The following is an 18,675-nucleotide window of genomic DNA, read 5'->3' as shown; positions in this document are numbered from 1 at the left end:
CACAATAAACAGTTATCTTTCGACTCGGCTTTGGCCACAGCCCTTAAAGATTTGAAGCTAAAATTCAACTTGAAAGATAAACAAAGGACGGCACTGAAGTGTTTCATTGAGAAGAAAGACGTATTTGGACTTATGCCGATGGGATATGGCAAATCCTTAATGTACCAGTTGGCTCCGCTGGTTGGGAAGCTAATGGGACTTAGCCACAATCCGCCGGCGCTCTAGGAACTACGTCAGCCTATCCGTTGCGCTGATTGGTTGTATACCTACCCAATTGCTGCAGAGGGATTTGAAAGACAACCTTTTAGCCCGCCTCCCTCCCTGTCGAGGGGTCCGAGACCCTTGTGCCTTCAGAACATGGGTCTAGCGCGGCTAGGCTAGCAACGTAGCCCATGACAACGTGAATGTTTCTCATTACTTATCGTTTTGAAGGCTTTATTATTCAACATGCTGGTTTGTTTGATATAACCCTTTACGCTCCAGTGCATCGTAGGTGTACCGCTGGCGGTACACCTACTAATTTGCATAGGAATTTCAAGAATGTCCGACGGCTGCAAACCCGATTATACAAACACTATACGCCGATGGAAAGCTTAGATTCTCATGAATCCGCCGGTATAAACCACTTTCAGATGTGATTACCACAGCGGGTGAGAAAAACACATTTGTCCGACAAAAACAAATATTCATCCATCCGTTCTCTATACACGGCTTCAACGCACACAGCGCGACTCACATTTCCGGGTTCATTATTACACACAGAAAAAAAGATTCCACAAAAAACGGCCATAATCCAACCTTTTACATCCAGATGACACAAACCAGTAAACTATTTTGTCCAAAACATGTCCTGAAGTCGGTATAAAATCCACGAATCGGTCGTTTTCAAGGAAATGCACCTCGCGATGCCCGTCCAATATTCCCTGTATTTTTCGTAATTTTTTAATTTAAAAATAGAATATTAGCGATTTTTTGTACTGAAAACGGCTGGAATTGACTGAAGCTTAAAGGGTTAATTGCAGCTACTTTAGATGGACTTTACATGCTGCAAAACTGCAAGTTTAATTGTCAGATGCAACTCTGGGAAATGGGAACAGACATACAAAGTCATTTAAGGTTCTGCCTGTCATGCTTTTATACAGCTGCATGCTACTCTATGTTTCACTAAATACTACCAGCAAACATAGAACTCAGGCTCCATTGAAGTGTTCCAGGCCATTTTGAAGTTACATTCTGTTATGTCACACTTTGACTTTGTTATTTAGTAAAAGAAACATTTTTCACATCTGGTGGTGATTCAGAATGTTGACGTTAAATGCAGGAACGGCTGGAATTCTAACTAGACAAACTTTAGATTTTTCAATGGATCCGTCAAACTTAGAATCTCTGAGAAGTGGATCTGAAGACCTGCTGAGAGACCATGCCAGAAATTAAGGTGGAGTTAAAAAACACAGATGTCATAAAGAGATAATACTTGAATGTTTAAAATGGAGATAATGGAACACATTTTCAGATTTAAAAAAATGCAATCAGAGGGCACTGTACTCCGCCAAAGCTAATCAGTCATTGTATGATTTCCGACAGATGAAATCTTTAAAAAATTTGTGGTCTGCAGTGGTCAGTTTGTTGTAGGATTGCAATCATGTGATCATCAGCAGGCAGCTGATGAAGCATTCACTTGTAGTCATAGTTACAGTGACGCAATGATACAGAAATCTTTAGCAAATCCGTGGATCCAGCTATAAGCCACATCACTGCCAAAATTTAATCAGTCGTTCCTTGTGTCATTTCTGACCTTCCCTGAAAATTTCTTGGAAATCTGTTAGTCTGTTTTTGAGTAATGTTGCTATCAGACAGACAGACAAAAAGACAGACAAACCAATGCCGATCGTCACATAACTCCGCTGCGTTCCTTGGCTGAGTAATAAAATCTCCAAGGAAACACTGACAGTTTTTCGCAAAAGTGCCACAACAAGCTCAGAGGAAGACAAGAATGTCTGGAGCCTCTCCCACCTCTCAGTGAACAACCGACCATCACAGTCTGAAGTGGGCGTGAGTGTTAGATTATTGGTTTCAGAAGGTTAAACAGCAAAAATGATTACAGCAAGAAAAAACAATTTAAAAGTTCACGTGGGCACTTGTCTGTTCTGACACATAAAGCCAGGGCCAAGCAGTTCATATGAGACTCCAGTGCAGGTCAGTTCAGTCATTTCTACAGCACATCAGCATGAGGTCATTTATAAATCACAAAGGCACAAATCATGAGCACAAACAAACATCAATAAAAAAAGAAAAAGTGCACATGTTGAGTGTAAACATGTGGCACAAGAAGGTTTAGAAGATGAATTTAGCAAGCCTGAATGTTTATTTTAAAAATCAAGGCCATTCACAGTGTTATAAATACTTTCTTTGGATCCTGCAATAACCTCTTTTAAATAAGCTCAAAATAAAATAACAGCAAACATAACAAAAGACCAAAAACACAACTATTTTCTATTTTTGAATGGAAAGCTACTAAGAGGTCTGTTATAGCTTGACCCAGAGGTGTTGTTCTCATGCAGCTTCAGAGGTTCAAGTTCTTCATCCATCCATCTATGCATTATCTACACACTATTTAATCCTCATTATGGCTGTAGGGGCCTGAAGTCTATCCCAGCTGGCTTAGGGTGAAGGGACACCTGGACAGGTCACCAGTCTATCACAGGGCTACATATAGAAACAAACATTCGCACTAACGGACAATTTAGAGTCATCAATTAACCTCAGCATGTTTTTGGACTGTGGGAGGAAGCCGGAAAACCTGGAGAAAACCCACGCATGCACAGGGAGAACATGCAAACTTCAAGTCGTTCAGATTGGAGAAAATTATGAATTCTATTTTTACAATTTTTTTAACATGTAAAAAATGAATACGTTTTTCTGTGTTTATATTTTAATCCTGCAGACCTCCCTCTCTGCTGAAGCTTTTTGGTTTGCTCGATCTAAAACATTCTGTGGTAACAATGGAGCTCACAGAGCAGCTGCTGTGGAAATCCACGTGAACTGTAATATGAAAACAGTATGACTTTAATACATTTAAAATTAATCAAGGTCTTCAGATTTCACTAATTTAGCATGAGTTTCACTTTGAACCCACTATTAGTAGCAAAATACTTGTGGTCTTTTCATTTCCATTTAATGTTAATAAATACTTCTGAACAAAACTCATTTATTTTCACACATAATAAAAACAGACACACAAATGGAAGTAAAATATGAATAACAACAGTCAATTCAACACTTCCACTTGAATACTGCAAGTAAAAACAATAGTTATATGATGTGAACTTTGCTTTGCTTACTCTAAACAATCAGCATTGCTGACTCTAATCAGGTTTCTTACATCCAGATGAAGAGCAGAATTTTTTAACTGAGAAAAGAAAACAACTAAATGAACTCCTCTGTGACTTCTCAAGTCCATGTTGGGTTATTCCATCTCATATCATCAGCAGCTTTCTGCTTGACCAGCTCTGAGTTGAGTGAAATTTTGAAAAAAATCATAATCAATGAATATTTAAAATAGTATCTGTGAACTTTTAAATTGATGTCAAGCTCTCATCAAGACATTTCAATAAAAGCCCATCAATCCACTTTCAGCACATAATTTTTCACATACTGACATTTGAAGCCATATTTGGATGACATCTTCTCAATAACTATTAACGAGAAAAGTATGAAATGTTTTACTGTTACTTGTCATCATACCATTGATTCAGAATCTGCAACATTGGGGAAGCTAAAATATGAAAATAAATTGAAAGCATCATTAAATTACACCAACTACTGCTGCTGATACTGTCACTGCTACTACAACTTGTAATGCTATTACACATGCTGATACTACTTCTACGACTCTAACAGCTACTTATACTACTACTGCTGCTTGTACTTTCGTATTACTGCTTGTACAGCTATACTACAGCTACTATTAATCGTCTGGTATTTGGTTGTCCAGCTGTTAGCTCGTGTTAACGTTTTGCTAATGGCTAAACTAGTTAGCTCTCATAGACCCTCAACAAGATTTAATAATAAAAAACGAGCCCAAAACTATTCTTACCTGTGGAAAGTTATTCCAAGTTTCCTTGTCTTGATCGTCCGATGTAGTGTGCAACTGTATGCCGCACAATGAGCCGGCATTCTTCTTGTTTTAATTTTCGTGCCGTACACATCAATGGAAAACACTGAAACTTTGCCCCCGCTAGCTTAGCGTCTCCGTCGGGACGCCGCTCAGAGGGGCGTGTCGTATCTACTCTTCATATGCCTGTGATCAGGAACGACGAGGAAGCCCCGCCTAGAGCCATTTGATTGACAGCTCAGTCCACCAAGTGAAAGCAAACTGATTTGCATTTTATTTCTTGGTGGTTATTTCATAATGGCCTGACACCATGAAATAGAAAATGCAAATCAGTTTGCTCTGGGCGGGGCTTCCTTTTCAGGGTGGGGAGTCGTACCCGCACACAGGCTTCTTTCCTGACGCCAGCTCCGACCACGGCTGAAGTGAAGCCGTGTCACCGTGGAGCTTCAGCTGATTCTGCCATCAGACACTGAAAGGACGCTGCTAATTCGGTAAATTAATGTTTATTTTCTTATCAGTGTGGCAGAATAAGCCGAAGCTCAACGGTGACATGGCTTCACTTCAGCCGTGCTGGGAGCTGGTGTCAGGCAGGACTCCTGTGTTCAGAATCCCCGCCCAGAGCAAACTGATTTGCATTTTTCCTTTTCTTGGTGGACTGAGGAAATATAAAGGGAAATAAATAATTAATTAAATAAATAAATAAATGTGGAAATATAAAGAGAAATAAATAATTAAATAAATAAATGTGGAAATATAAAGAGAAATAAATAAATAAATAAAAGAATAAAACAGAAAAGGTAAAAGCAAAGACAAAATTTTCCTTTTTATTTATTTATTTATTTATTTCTCTTTATATTTCCACATTTATTTATTTATTTATTTCTCTTTATATTTCCACATTTATTTATTTAATTATTTATTTATTTATATTTTGATTTGGCACTCCTATTACTCCATACATATCTGTCAAGCAGGCCCGGACTGGCAATCGGGAGAGGCCGGACTTTTCCCGGTGGCCTGCCTCGTTATTGGTCTGCCTGGACAGGCCAGCCACGGACTGGCAGGCCAATGAAAAAAAGTTGATCGGCTTTTTGGCAGACGGCCAGAGACAGCAGCGCTTGAAGCCTTACAGAGTACACGCCCACCCTCCTGTCACTCACACAGAGCAAGTGCTCTGAGCTGATTGGTTAGTTGCTTTATGGCCCGCCCCTTCATAGCGAGAACGCACTGCATGCACTGCAGAGCGGTGATATGAGAGTGAGTGAGGCGAGAGAGTGGAAGGAGCGAAGATTATGGAGCACTCTTACTTCATGTAAGTTTACAAACGGTCGGTTCTTCTCACAAATGCATCATCAGACTTCAAAGCCCAAAATATAATAAAAAATGTCTGGCCCAGATAAGCTCCACATGTCAGGTGGGTTGCAGGAAGCCTGAAAACGTTTGAGACCCCCTCTTCAGGTCCGATAGGCAACGACTTACAATTTTCAGTTATAAAATGAACATTGGTGTTTGCATATACTATTAGCTATGACCAGCTGACATCTAAATGATTTGCTGACAAAATAATAGATATTTTTTAAAATTCCACATGTTAAATAAATAATAGGAAAAGGAAAACATTGGAAAAATCGGTGAGGGTAGTGAAGAGATTACAGAAGAGAAAAGTACTGGACTGTATGGAGCTGTCGTTATGGTTGTGTTTAATAGACTTACTGTCTGTTTAGTAGTGTTGTAATTGCTATAACATAACTGTAAAAGGCATATTTTTGGAAGGAAAAAAACAAAATTTTGGTGCATTATCCCACGTGACACAACCCTTGCGGTGGCAGAAGTGGCCTGACTGATTGGAAATCTCCCGGCCTGAATTTCTTTCCCAGTCCGGCCCTGCTGTCAAGTACAGTCACCTTAAATCAAGCTGTAGAACCAATAGATCACCTCAGATTGACCTCTGTTCATATTTGCTTCTCCCAAACTGAGGCTGAGAGCACATTCAGGCCCGCTCTGTCACTAATATGACCCTGAGAAAGGCAGATGATGAAAAAGAAGATACATGAGATAGAGACAAATGTTGTAACAAATACATGACTTGGTTAAAATTAGATATTTTTTAGTTTGACAGTCTTGAGCAGACAAGTTGGCTCTAAATTGGGCTGTAATCTGAATATGGGCTTCCTCTCAATTCCTTATATACCGAAGGTCAAAGAGAATCCTCAGAATTGATGCTGCCAGTGCTGACATCGTTGTATCACTTCTCCTGATATCAGTAAACCTTATTCTCAACATAAGCCATCTGAGCCTCCAGAGTGTCTCTGAATCTGAACACTGGCTCTCACTCATTTACAAGACCCTATCAGTGAAGACACCTCAATACCTCTCCAACCTTCTTCACCCCTCCCATAACAACTATCACCTGAGGTCAAGTGATTTCATAACATTTTCTATCCCCAAGGTTCGTACTGTCTTTGGCCAGAATTCCTTTCGATTTGCTGCAGCGATCGATTGGAATTCCCTCCAAAAACCTCTGAAACTGCCATCACTTCCATCATACATTTTTAAGCTGCAGCAGACCCTTGCTGACCACTGCACATACTGAATGTTTTCATTGAATTTCTAGTATTAATTTGTATTTATTTAGGGTGTTTTAATCTCTCTTTAAACAATTGTGTGTAATTTTTTATAGATGTACTTGTTTATTTGTTATCTTTATTCCTGCTGGGGCCTCTTGCCAGGTCTTCATTGTAAATGAGAAATTGATCTTACCTGGTAAAATAAAGAATAACAAAAAAAATCTGCCTAACAACAAAAATACAAAACAAAACATAGATAATACCTTTTAATATGAAATGTGTAACAAAATGGAAAAAAGGTATTTACTATAAAACAAAATTTTGCTATATAGCCTATAATCCATGCAGAGCCGCATTTCTGAAAATATGGTAAAAGTGGGTGGATGGGCAAAAATAATAGACATGTTAAGCAAAAATTTGACAAAAACTGCATAAACATCCAACAAATCAGACAAGGCTGAAATTGTTTTAAAAATGTGATGATTGGAGTTACTGATCCTGTTGATGGTGAGTTTTAAAGGCATTGATGAACTCGCACACCGCCATATTTTTTGGTGCTGATTGAATAATTTACATGCTATATGTAAACACATCTATGTATTTCAGAGAAAGAGTTGAAACATCTCTCTCTGCTGCCCAAAAACTATTTTTTTCACACAACCCTCCTCCTTCTCTTACCATACATCCTGCCCTCATCATTTTTGGACATTCCCTAATGTTTCCATATTTGGGACTTTTTCTGGACTCCTACGGTGATACTGTATTCCTCTGGACAAACTGGATAATTTCAATAGGCTGCTACAAGCTGTGCGTAAAACATGGTTGCTGGTTTCTTTGTCTATTAGTGAATGAAAGCTTAACTACGCCCTCTGTAATTCAAGCCTAACTAAATGAGGCAAATGCACGATGATGCCTCTCTCCTCCCCGCCCCCCCTCCTCTCTGCCTCTCTCTCCTCTTTACATCTCACCACTTTCTCTCTTTGAAGGGGGATGCGGCTGCAGCACAGTAACCACAGTTATCCTCCTCCTCCTCCTCCGTGACCCTCCATCCGTCTCCTCTTCTCTGCACCGACAACAAGCGCGTCAACTAACTTTTGCATTCAGCTTTGGATCCTTTATTTGCCTCATTTGAGCTGTTTGTGTCCTTATTTCCAACTATGACTGCGGAGAGAGTGCATCAGAAGAGGTGACTGGCACACCAGCAGGAACAAGGTGAGGATTTATTTCTATATTTTAAATTTTAAAGTTATTTGCTGCTCATGTTTTATCAACTTTGGAATGTTGTTAATTTATTGTTGTAGTCATTTTATGTTTTTATTTGCTGTTTGCCTGATGCTTAAGTATTTAAAAAAGCACAAATTAAAATGAATTAATCTTAAATTCCTCTTAAAAAAAACAAACATATACACTTTTAAAAAAAAGAATCAACCAGAATATCAGTAAATGTCACTGTTAGTGGCAGATTATAATTCCCCACAGGAACATTATGTTGAACTGTCTGTATGGTTAATTCTCACAATACATCTCATGCCATGTTAGTCACATAACCTTGGATTTACAGGTTGATGTGTGAGATATGGCAACATAAATAACCTTTCAGAAGACAGTCATAAGTACCCATCAATGCAGTGTGTGTAATGGCAATTATGCTTAACAGTCAGTTGATGTAAATGATTTGAACCATATTACTGTGCAGGAAAAGCAATATCCCCCCTCAAACCACAGGGGAATCTGTCACTTCAGTGCACGACAAATTGGTTTTTGCACCAATTGTTTCATGCATGAGTAACAGAAAATGTCATTTGCCATTAAAAGTCTGTCATATTCTATAGCAAAAATCTGGAAAACATCAGGTGGCATTTCTTTGTTCCTGAATTTTTTTTTTTTTTTTAGGTGGAGTCTCCTTATTGTGTCTACCTTTTGAAAATAGAAAATGAAAATGACTATAATTAATTTAAAAACACAAACATGGGTAAATAAGTGTGTTCACGCCCTGTATGATAAATATGCAAATTCAAAGTGTGATTTAATTATTTTGAGGAATGCATTTCTGTACAAGATGTTCCTGACTGATCCTGATTGTGTTTATGCACGGAAAATAGTTGGCTCCTGTATCTTATCATCCTGAAAATGAAGCATCTAAAGAACCATAGGATGGAAAAAGTTCTGTCATACAAAATTTACAAAATATTTGTCAAATATTAATTAAGTAGTTTCATAATAAATGAAGTGTTTTTTAAGGTTCTCATGCATGGGTAACCCAAGGTCCTTTGGCTTTTGAACTGATTGTCACATAAAATATGGAATTTGAGAGTCTCACCTTTGCTTCTTTGAAGTTAAAATTAAAATATTTGCTTTTTTTGTATTTTACAGACAAAATTAATTAGATAGAATAATTTTTGTTGCAGTTCCAATCATGCTAGTTTGGTTACACATATCTTTAATTTAAGGACAAAATAATTACTAAATTTAAGCTTTTAGTTAAGCTTTAATGAGTTGTGGGATTTTGCGAATCATCTGAAAAGAGATTTATGAAAGAAGTACAAAGAACAAATGTTAAATTGAAGTTTGACCCCAGAAAAAAAAATCATCACAGAGCTGTTATTCACAAAGAATCCTTCTCTGATCGTAGCACATTGCATAATTTTCTCTTTTTTTTTTCATAGTGGGCCCCCAGAGCTGAACAAACCCAGATATTGGCACATGATGTGTTGACATCTCTGAGTCTTTCCCCATCTGTCACTACAATGGAACTCTCTTTGCAGGGATCCTCTTTAAATGTATCCAGACTGTTCCATAACTCTAGCAATGCCACTGGGAATTACACCAGTGACCAACTGACTGAACTCAACCTCGTTGAAATCCTGGGTCCAAAACGGTCTCCCTTTTTCTTCCCAGTGACTTGTGTTTACCTTCTTATATTTCTCATTGGCTTGTCTGGAAATCTGCTCACATGTGCGGTGATAGCGAAGCACAAGAAGATGCGCAATCCCACCAACTTTTACCTTGTGAGCCTGGCTGCGTCGGACCTCCTCGTGCTTTTGTTTGGGATGCCCTTGGAGATTTACGACCTGTGGCAGAACTACCCATTCCCCTTTGGCGAGGGCGGCTGCTACTTCAAGACCTTCCTGTTTGAGACAGTCTGCTTTGCCTCCATCCTCAATGTCACGGCTCTCAGTGTGGAGAGGTACATAGCTGTGGTGCATCCGCTTAAAACACGATACCTGTCGACCAACCAGCACGCCAAGCGTGTCATCACCATCGTGTGGGTGGTGTCGATGGTGTGCGCGATCCCCAACACCTCGCTACACGGCATCTTCTACCTGCCAGAGAGGATGGAGGAGTCAGCCATATGCACCGTGCTGAAGCCCTTGTGGATATATAATATGGTCATGCAGATCACAACTGTGTGCTTCTATTTTGTACCCATGATGGTGATTAGCATGCTGTACTTAGTGATGGGCCTTCACTTGGGCAGAGAAAGACAGCAATCCAGTGGGAGCCTGGGAAGGAACTGTTGTAGCAACACCAGAAGGAAGATCAGGGTGGAGAACGGGCGCAGGAGACAAGTCATCAAGATGCTCTGTGAGTATTCTCTCTCTTCAGACTGCATGTATGGCTCTCAAAGGCCCCTCTGAATTGAAAACATATGTCCACTAATCTGTGTTATCAATGCCACGACATGTTCCCAAAGACAAAACACGATGAAAACACTGAGTAAATAATGACAAAGACCCTTATTTTCATGGGTCATTTGAATTCTGACGGCTTCCTTCTAATTCACACTCTGTAATCTCTGATGAGATTTCCTGCTGCCACCGCTTTTACAATGTACAGGTCCCAATCTAAGAACCTTCTAGTGCAAAATATAGATATTAAATTGAGCCTGTTTTCCTACTTTTCAGCTTTTCATGGGAAGATCTTTCCAGAATTTCATCTCCATCCATCCACCTTAAATTCCTTCTGCTAAAGCTGATAAAATAAGAGCAGGTATAGAATTCCATTAGAAGACAACCTGGAAATCTGTTTTGTGAACCAGCTTCTCAGTGTTAGCAATGGATATCCACAAAGTCAATCTGTCACGGACTGAGCAGGTGGACCCGAGCAGAAAGCCACACTACCAGGGCTGGCTGAATGCAAGTGGTTTATTGTTGGGGGTGAAAATGGTGGCTAGGTGGGGGAAAACCAGGGTGTAGGAGCGGGGGGTTCCAGGCAAGAGTGGCAGGTAGTTGATTACCTGAGTGGAGTCAGCTGAGGAGCAAGACTCCACTCAGGCACCGAGCTGTAGGGGAGAGACAGGGCAGAGGAGCGGATGGGAGACAACCAGACAGACAGGACAGAGGAGCGGAACTGTGACAGTACCCCCCCTCAACGGGCGCCTCCCGGCGCCCCATGGACCCAACCAAACCCACCGGAGCAACCAAGGAGCAGACAGAGACACGTATACAGACACAGGGACCAGACGGAACAGAAGGGACCAAAAGGACAGGAAGGGCAGAAAACAAGGGGAACAGACAGGAGGGACGGAAGGACGGGAGGGACCGAAACGACAGGAGGGACGGGCAGGACTGGACTGAGACAGAGCTGAGGGCAGGGCAGGACTGGACTGAGCTGAGCGAAGCTGAGGACTGGACCGAGACTGAGCTGAGCGAAGCTGAGGACTGGACCGAGACTGAGCTGAGCGAAGCTGAGGACTGGACCGAGACTGAGCTGAGAACAGGGCAGGACGGGGACTGGACCGGACTGAACTGAGAGCAGGGCAGGACGGGGACTGGACCGGACTGAACTGAACTGAGAGCAGGGCAGGACGGGGACTGGACCGGACTGAACTGAGAGCAGGGCAGGACGGGGACTGGACAGGACGGACCGTAGGCTGGACAGGCCAGGAACTGCTGAATGTAGTCGGGTAGATAATTAATCAGACCAGGTCGCTGAACCGCCAGTCGAAGGCCCTGGGCCACAGTCTCCTCCCTGGGATCTTTCCTCCACTCGTCATGTAGATCGCGTAATGCATAAAAGTATATGCTGTTCTCCAAACAGGAGAAGAGAACTACAAGGGAGGAGCCCTGGGTCCAGGGCAGGGAGTCAGGGTCCTCAGTTGGTGGAATTGGGGTCTGGGTCTGGTTCTGAGAAACAGAGGTCTGGGTCGGGGTCCGGTTCTGGGGAGCAGAGGTCGGGGTCCGGTTCTGGGAGCAGAGGTCGGGGTCCGGTTCTGGGGAGCAGAGGTCAAAAAGATGGCTCCCGTGTGGACTGGAGACGGAGGGCCGGAGTGCGGTCTCGCTGAGGCAGAACCCAGGGAACCATGGTGCCTCTTGGAAGGCAGTTTTATTGCCCAACGGGTTCCCCAGAAGGGAGAGGATGTGTCATAACCTGCCATGGGAACTGTAGGATCCAGAGATGAGGTGAGGGGCAGAGCAGAAGGAATCCGGTTGCAGGGTTGGCAGCGACTGTGAGAGGAGAGGGTTGGTCCAAACCCTGGTAGTGCTTTCCGGGTCCGTTTGTTGGCCAGAGCGTTCTGTCACGGACTGAGCAGGTGGACCCGAGCAGAAAGCCACACTACCAGGGCTGGCTGAATGCAAGTGGTTTATTGTTGGGGGTGAAAATGGTGGCTAGGTGGGGGAAAACCAGGGTGTAGGAGCAGGGGGTTCCAGGCAGGAGTGGGGGTCCAGGCAGGAGTGGGGGTCCAGGCAGGAGAAACTGGTGAAGGTTTGTTGGGGAGAGCCGGAGGGGAAGGAGGATGGCGAGGGATCCCGGACAGCTGAACTGAGGGAGGCAGGAGAAAACAAGGTCAGAAATTGTGGCAGGAACTCAAAAACAGATCGTGTAGGGGGCTAGAGAGCAAACCGAACTGCGTGGTTCTTGTTTAACGCTCTGGCAGGGAGTGGAAGGCTGAACCGGTCTTTATTGCAGAGGTGAGTCGTTAGTGAATGATCGTCAGCTGTCCGGGAGCCGTGCAGGTAGTTGATTACCTGAGTGGAGTCAGCTGAGGAGCAAGACTCCACTCAGGCACCGAGCTGTAGGGGAGAGACAGGGCAGAGGAGCGAATGGGAGACAACCAGACAAACAGGGCAGAGGAGCGGACGGGAGACAACCAGACAGAGACAGGGCAGAGGAGAGGATGGGAGACAACCAGACAGACAGACAGACAGGACAGAGGAGCGGAACTGTGACACAATCACTAACACAATTTTAGGGCATTACTGGATTTCACAAAAAAAATCTATATGTGTGCTTTTGTCAGAGCTCTTGTTATGAGTTTTGTGAAAAGGATTTTGCTGGAAAAAGTTGATGCCAAGTTATTTTTAAAAAAAATTTGTTTCGAAGGAGAAGAACCTGAATGGCAGGTATTTAGTTCTCTCAGGGTTATAATACAGTTTCTTTTTTGAATATTTATGTACATGCAAGGAGATTTTATATGATATCTACATACTTTATACAGCATATTTTGTATCAAGGTATTGTTTTTGAAAGGCCAAAATAATCATAAAATCCAACTTGCAAATCTGAAAGCTTCAAGGGCCCCTGTGGAGTTTCTTATAATCAAAGAAAGGTTATGCCTACTATTAATTGCACTACCGTTCAAAAGTTTGGAGTCACCCAGACAATTTCATGTTTTCCATGAAAACTCACTTTTTTTCATGTGTTAACATAATTGCACAAGGATTTTCTAATCATCAATGAGCCTTTCAACACCATTAGCTAACACAATGTAGCATTAGAACACAGGAGTGATGGTTGCTGGAAATGTTCCTCTGTACCTCTATATAGATACTCCCTTAAATATCAGCCATTTCAGGCACCCTGGTAGCTGAACAGGTTGAGCTGGTGACCCATAAACAGGGGCTATAGTCACCGATCCAGCTCATGGCACTTTGATGCAAGTCTATCCCCCATTCTTCTCCCTACTTTCCTCTCTCTCTTTCACTGCTATCTTATCAATAAAAGGCCAAAACAATCAACAGTTTCCAGCTACAATAAGCATTTACCTTATTAACAATGTTTAGACTGTATTTCTGATTCATTTAATGTTATCTTCATTGGAAATAATGCTTTTCTTTCAAAAATAAGGACATTTCTGAGTGACCCTAAACTTTTGAACGGTAGTGTCAGCATAGCTTTAAGTTTAACTTAATTTTAGGCGTGGTGTGCATACCCCTGAGATTGAACATATGTGCCAAAGGCATGCTCTTTTTTCCTCTTTCCTGCCTTTGTTGGCTTTTTTGCTGCATATCTTGGCATGCGGGTGGATCCTAGCACAACTGCATGAGAAAGTGCTACTAGATATCTAAAACTTCAAAGGAAACCTTTAACACATTCCTGACAAAAGCCTAATTGAGGACATTGTTTATATAGTCTTAGACTATTGAGGGCTTCCTGTCCACTCACAGAAGATTGTTTTTATGAAGTGCTTCACGAAACACCAACTATTTTTCTCATGATGTTCGAAGAAAATGCAGTTGTGATGTTTGTGATATAATAAAATCAAAAACCATTACCACACATGCACTTAAAGCATAAAGTGAAGTTAGAATTGAAGTGCGTAGCTTATCATTATCCTCTCCCTCCTCTCATTTCTGGTGACATTACATGTATGACGTCTTCACCTCAGCATGTTTAAATACAGTACTGCTGCTACAGAAACTGTGAGTGAATGACATTCAGTCGAGATGACGTGTCTCTTCTCGGTTTGATATGTTTAATGTCTGCCTTTAGCAGCTGTTCAATCAATCAACATGCAATCACTCAGACTAATTTCCACCCACGACTGAACGCATACAGACTGTGTACTATATGTCTAACTTCCCTTACATACTCAACAAGTCCAAGTATAAAAGATTTCCTGTACAGCTTTAACCCTTTGTGTTCAGTTTTTAGTATATTACATGGCTTACAGGCAGTTAAACCTGGGAATTTATTTGAAAGTGTATTCAGCATCACCTTCAGATTCACAGGGTGTTCACAGAACTTATCTCTCCCAACATCCATTGGGTATTGGAAAACAGCAACCAGGGAGTTTTATCAGCCAGACTTTGTTCAAACCTACTGAACTTTTGTGAAGATCTCAAAGTTTCCAAACACGGCAAATATATCAAGCTGAATGTTGTCTGAATGTGTGCAGCAGTTGTGCAGAATATATCTGTTTCTATTTGATGTTTGATGCATTCAAAAAACACACATCAAATAAGTGGTCTAATGAGATATTATCTTCAACCATAAACCTTTATACGGGGAATAGGGGGGAAAAGCATTTTACTGAGTTAAACTGACATCTCAAAAGTCTGCTGCTGGAAAAGTGTTGAATCACTGCCCCTGTCACATTTAAAAATATCTTGGCAGGGTCTGCTTGATGCCATAAGAGCCGAGTGCAGCCTGTGTTTGCTGCATCTCCTTCCTTCACCCAGAGAGCATTAGGCACGGATTATTAGGAGAGGAATGTAAGAGCACTCCATCGCTAAAAGATGTTGAGCATCCTGTGCTGCTCCCAGACACAACTGGACATGATCATTAAATCTTAAAGATAATATGACCTTTAAATGTGTGTCTTTTTTTATCTGCAGGCCATAAGAGACAATTGTTTCCGTAGCTTTATTTATGTTTAGGTGAAAATATACAAGATTTTTCATATTTTTGCTCAAATGGGATTTTCTATTACATTTGGGAGAGGCATATTTTGAGTTTGTCTTTTATGGATGGTGGATTGTGACTGATAAAGTGCAACATTAGCTGAATTGTACTAACAGGATAATATTGTGCTATATTGCCATTTTTCAAGATTATCTTGAGTTTTTTGCATTTGAGAAATTATTAAATAATCTAACTGAGCACTGTTTTGTACACAATTAGGTTATCCAGTCTTCCAAAACTAGGCGACAAGCCCTTTGTAAGGTGATTAAGAAGAAAAAATAATGTAGAATTTCACCTCTTTAAGTCTCAAAAAGGTTTTAATTGCAAACTTTAACATATCATTGTAGTCCGTAAGCATGTTCTCTCTCCTACTTCCAGCGATCGTGGTGGCAGTGTTTGGACTCTGCTGGGCACCTTTCCACATTGAGCGGCTCCTGTGGAGCTCTATCAGCCAGTGGACTGACTTGATGCACACCATTTATCAGTATGTCCACATCCTGTCGGGCATCTTCTTCTACCTCAGCTCTGCAGTCAACCCCATCATCTATAGCCTGCTCTCCACACGATTCAGAGAGTGTTTCCGGGAATTGGTGTGCTCCCAGACTGAGGACAGCAGCTCTGTCAGAGACTCCCCACCTTTTCCTAAGATTTTACTGGAACCCTCCATTTCTAGTTCCAGAGCTCAGGCCGATGCTAAAGATTCCAATTCTTTCATTCCTTTGCTGTCTCCTAACATGACACTGAGTATGGACACGGCAGCTCTCTCGTGTGCATGCAAAGAGACAACCTTCAAGACCTCAGTGTTTTGAGATTGGATTTAACAATTTAAAAAAAACAGGTTTACATTTTGGGATGGATATTTATTTGCTTTCTTGCAAACAGGCGGCCTTTTTCATGTGGTAAACATCAAACTGCTACCATGAGACAGCTGGCTTCACTTAGCATAAAGACTGGAAACAGAGGGAAAGAGCTGGGGTTCATTCCAGTGCCTATACAACCACACCATATAGCATCCAGAAAAATATTTACTATGTTCCTATACACAGTGTGCTAAAAATACAAAAATATTCTACTACATGCTGTCACTTTTGTAGTCTGCCAAGGCTGTTCATTCCCCCATATGGCATTGTCAGAAATACAGCCTTATTTTTAAGAAATGCAGCATTTGTTTATTAGTTATTGATGATCAGAAATCATGGCACCATAGAATGTGGCCTTTTAATACAGATGTACCCACAAACAAAATGATCTTGCACTGAGCACAGGCGTGTGATATGCATATGGACGTTATGTATGGATACACGTGGACCGCGTGACCTAAATATGTAGCAGGCAGCAGGAACTCATAGGACAAGGAAACACCCCCACAATTTAATCAATTGTTTCCTGTATCATTTCTGACAGATAAATCCCAATAAGTCCTCAGTGGTCGACGGTGTGATACCACGAGTAAGTTGTATGTCCCACATGCACACTCCATAAAACAATATATATTTTGTATGCAGCCTTAGTGTGGCTCTGTTTGAAGAAAATAAAAGAGACTAACCTGGATGTCTTCACCGCTCTTACTAAAGTTTCAGGAGGCAGAAATCAAGAGAAAGCAAAAACATGCAGACCTCCTCCTGCAGATCTCCCCTCTGTCCTTTTTTCTAAGCCCCTCCCATCACATTAACACACACGTCAAACTAAAAGTAAACACTGATTTCAAAAACCCACCTCAAGAGTGAAAGCCCACCATCTAACCACACTGCACAACCTTAGTGTTGTCTCACTGCAAACTTGTTTGTTGCTATTTATGCTGTCTCATGGGATTGCTGAAAAACCCCATGGTAGATCTTCTAAAGCCTGAAAACCAGCCATTAGGAAGTACAGTAGTCTAGCTTCTTCTCAGATCACTTGAATGGCATTATGCTGAAAGATTAGCGTGGAATTTTTGCCTAATGATGCCAAAAACTGCCTACCTCAACTTTAATACATTATGCTGTATGCTTTAACTGAACAAGGCTAAAGTGTGAATACGAATGAGTTGCAGTGAAACTACAGCTTGAAGTTTTTATATTTCATTATATAGATTGAGCACACATTATAGGATTATAAATGAAACTTTAAAGGTGCTGAAAAGTATGAAACCGTAAAAAAGTTTGGAGTCACTTAGAAATGTTCTTATATTTGAAAGAAAAGCTGTTTTGTTGTTTTTTTTAATGAAGAAACATTATACTAATCACAAATACAGTCCAGACATTGTTCATGTGGTAAATGAATATTCTGGCTGGAAATGGCTGATTTTAATGGAATATCTCTATAGGGGTACAGAGGAACATTTCCAGCAACCATCACTCCTGTGTTCTAATGCTACATTGTGTTAGCTAACGGTGCTGAAAGGCTAATTGATGTTTAAACAGCCCTTGCGCAATTATGTTAGCACATAAATAAAAGTGTGAGTTTTCATGGAATACATGAAATTGTCTGGGTGAGATCAAACTTTCGAACGGTAGTGTAGATTTGTAGTTTTTTTTTTACTTAAGGCAGGAGCAAGGCTTGCTCTTTCCTGATATGTACAGTCTCTGAGCTAAGCTACACTCACTGTCTCCATGCTGCAGCTCATACTTAGAAATATCGATATTCTCATATAATTCTTGCAAAGGAAGTGAATCTCCCAAAATGTTGAACCTTATCTTACTTATTACTTGTGTGTAAACCTTGATGAGTGTTTTCTCTATCTTTCGTTGCTGTGGATAATATTGTTCAACAGTGCCTGCATATTCCACCTGCCGTCTTATTCTGTAAACTGCCACATGCCTTAGAGGGTAAATCCATTGGAGAAGTGGGACAATCTGATCCGATCCGAATGATAACATTGTTGCACTTGATCATTTCTGTTCTTATTAGAAAAAATCAATGTGTTGCTGTGCAGCAAAAGGAACATATTTCTCTGTTTTTCAGTGGAAGTTGTTGACAAAGAATGTAATGCTTCGCTGTGAGCTCGTCCTAATCTTATTTGGTCTCTTGTTGCATGGCCAGCCATCATCTACAGGATTTGAATGACTGGTAAGCTCTTGTTCCCTGTGATTGCAAAGATGAAAACTGATTATTGCTATCGTGCAATGCCTAATTTAAAAACTAAATAAATGTTATGTGGCTATATTTTTTACCTCTGTTAACTTTTGATTGGAGTGGTGCCACTTTGACGGAAACATAAACGTGAACATGAATTGTGATGATTGCACTTTGCGATAATTCCTTTTGTTAAGACTGCTTAAACCTCAACTAACACCTTATCCCGAATAACAAGAATCCATAATAACAGAGAACCAATGGTATAGTTTGCATTTTTGTACAGTTTTGTTCCAGTATGGCTTAGTGCACTGC

At 41.0% G+C, this 18,675-nt stretch overlaps 1 protein-coding gene across 1 annotated transcript; it reads left to right on the top strand.

Annotated features, from left to right (window-relative positions):
* Positions 1 to 7,673: 7,673 nt before the first annotated feature.
* nmur3 (neuromedin U receptor 3) lies at positions 7,674 to 18,450 on the top strand. The gene is made up of 3 exons (XM_022209286.2): positions 7,674 to 7,893; positions 9,348 to 10,266; positions 15,685 to 18,450. The coding sequence occupies exons 2-3, from the start codon at positions 9,429 to 9,431 to the stop codon at positions 16,113 to 16,115; spliced, it is 1,269 nt and encodes a 422-aa protein (XP_022064978.1). The 5' UTR covers positions 7,674 to 7,893; positions 9,348 to 9,428; the 3' UTR covers positions 16,116 to 18,450.
* The last annotated feature ends 225 nt before the right edge of the window (positions 18,451 to 18,675 follow it).

This window comes from Acanthochromis polyacanthus, chromosome 5 (genome assembly GCF_021347895.1).
Source record: "Acanthochromis polyacanthus isolate Apoly-LR-REF ecotype Palm Island chromosome 5, KAUST_Apoly_ChrSc, whole genome shotgun sequence".
Taxonomy (NCBI): Eukaryota; Metazoa; Chordata; class Actinopteri; family Pomacentridae; genus Acanthochromis; species Acanthochromis polyacanthus.
The sequence above is the reverse complement of the archived record's forward strand: the minus strand, read 5'-3'. Positions and strand labels throughout refer to the sequence as shown.